This window comes from Penaeus monodon, chromosome 15, assembly GCF_015228065.2.
Source record: "Penaeus monodon isolate SGIC_2016 chromosome 15, NSTDA_Pmon_1, whole genome shotgun sequence".
NCBI classification, from domain to species: Eukaryota; Metazoa; Arthropoda; class Malacostraca; order Decapoda; family Penaeidae; genus Penaeus; species Penaeus monodon.
This window is the reverse complement of record NC_051400.1, coordinates 11,615,608-11,615,885: the sequence shown is the minus strand read 5'-3', so window position 1 is coordinate 11,615,885 and position 278 is coordinate 11,615,608. Positions and strand designations below refer to the sequence as shown.

Below are 278 nucleotides of genomic sequence, written 5' to 3'. Positions count from 1 at the left end.
TCGCCAAACTCCCAAATCTTATTAACTATTCCAGTCCAATTAAGACTTCAGATTTTCCTACCTCGTGAAGTTTGGTTTGATTCTAGACTTTGGGTTGACCCTTCCAGTGGATCTACTTCTGTAACTTGAACCTGTGAAAGAAGAACTGAATGTACACATCTCAAGTCCTTTTTTGTCCATTAAAAATATTCTGTGAAAATCCAGACTTATGATCAGGATTTCGTCAGGGTCATTTTGACCTAAAATGACCATTCATGCACCACTGTACTGGCATTAAA

General features: G+C 37.8%; 1 protein-coding gene across 1 annotated transcript in view; it reads right to left on the bottom strand.

Moving 5' to 3' along the window:
• The window catches only part of LOC119581745 (peroxisomal membrane protein PEX14-like), a gene marked incomplete in the record, with an annotated part of 13,582 nt that overhangs the window by 475 nt on the left and 12,829 nt on the right, over nucleotides 1-278 (bottom strand). The window contains 1 exon segment of the mRNA XM_037929877.1: nucleotides 62-131. Coding sequence (XP_037785805.1) covers nucleotides 62-131 — 70 coding nt within the window.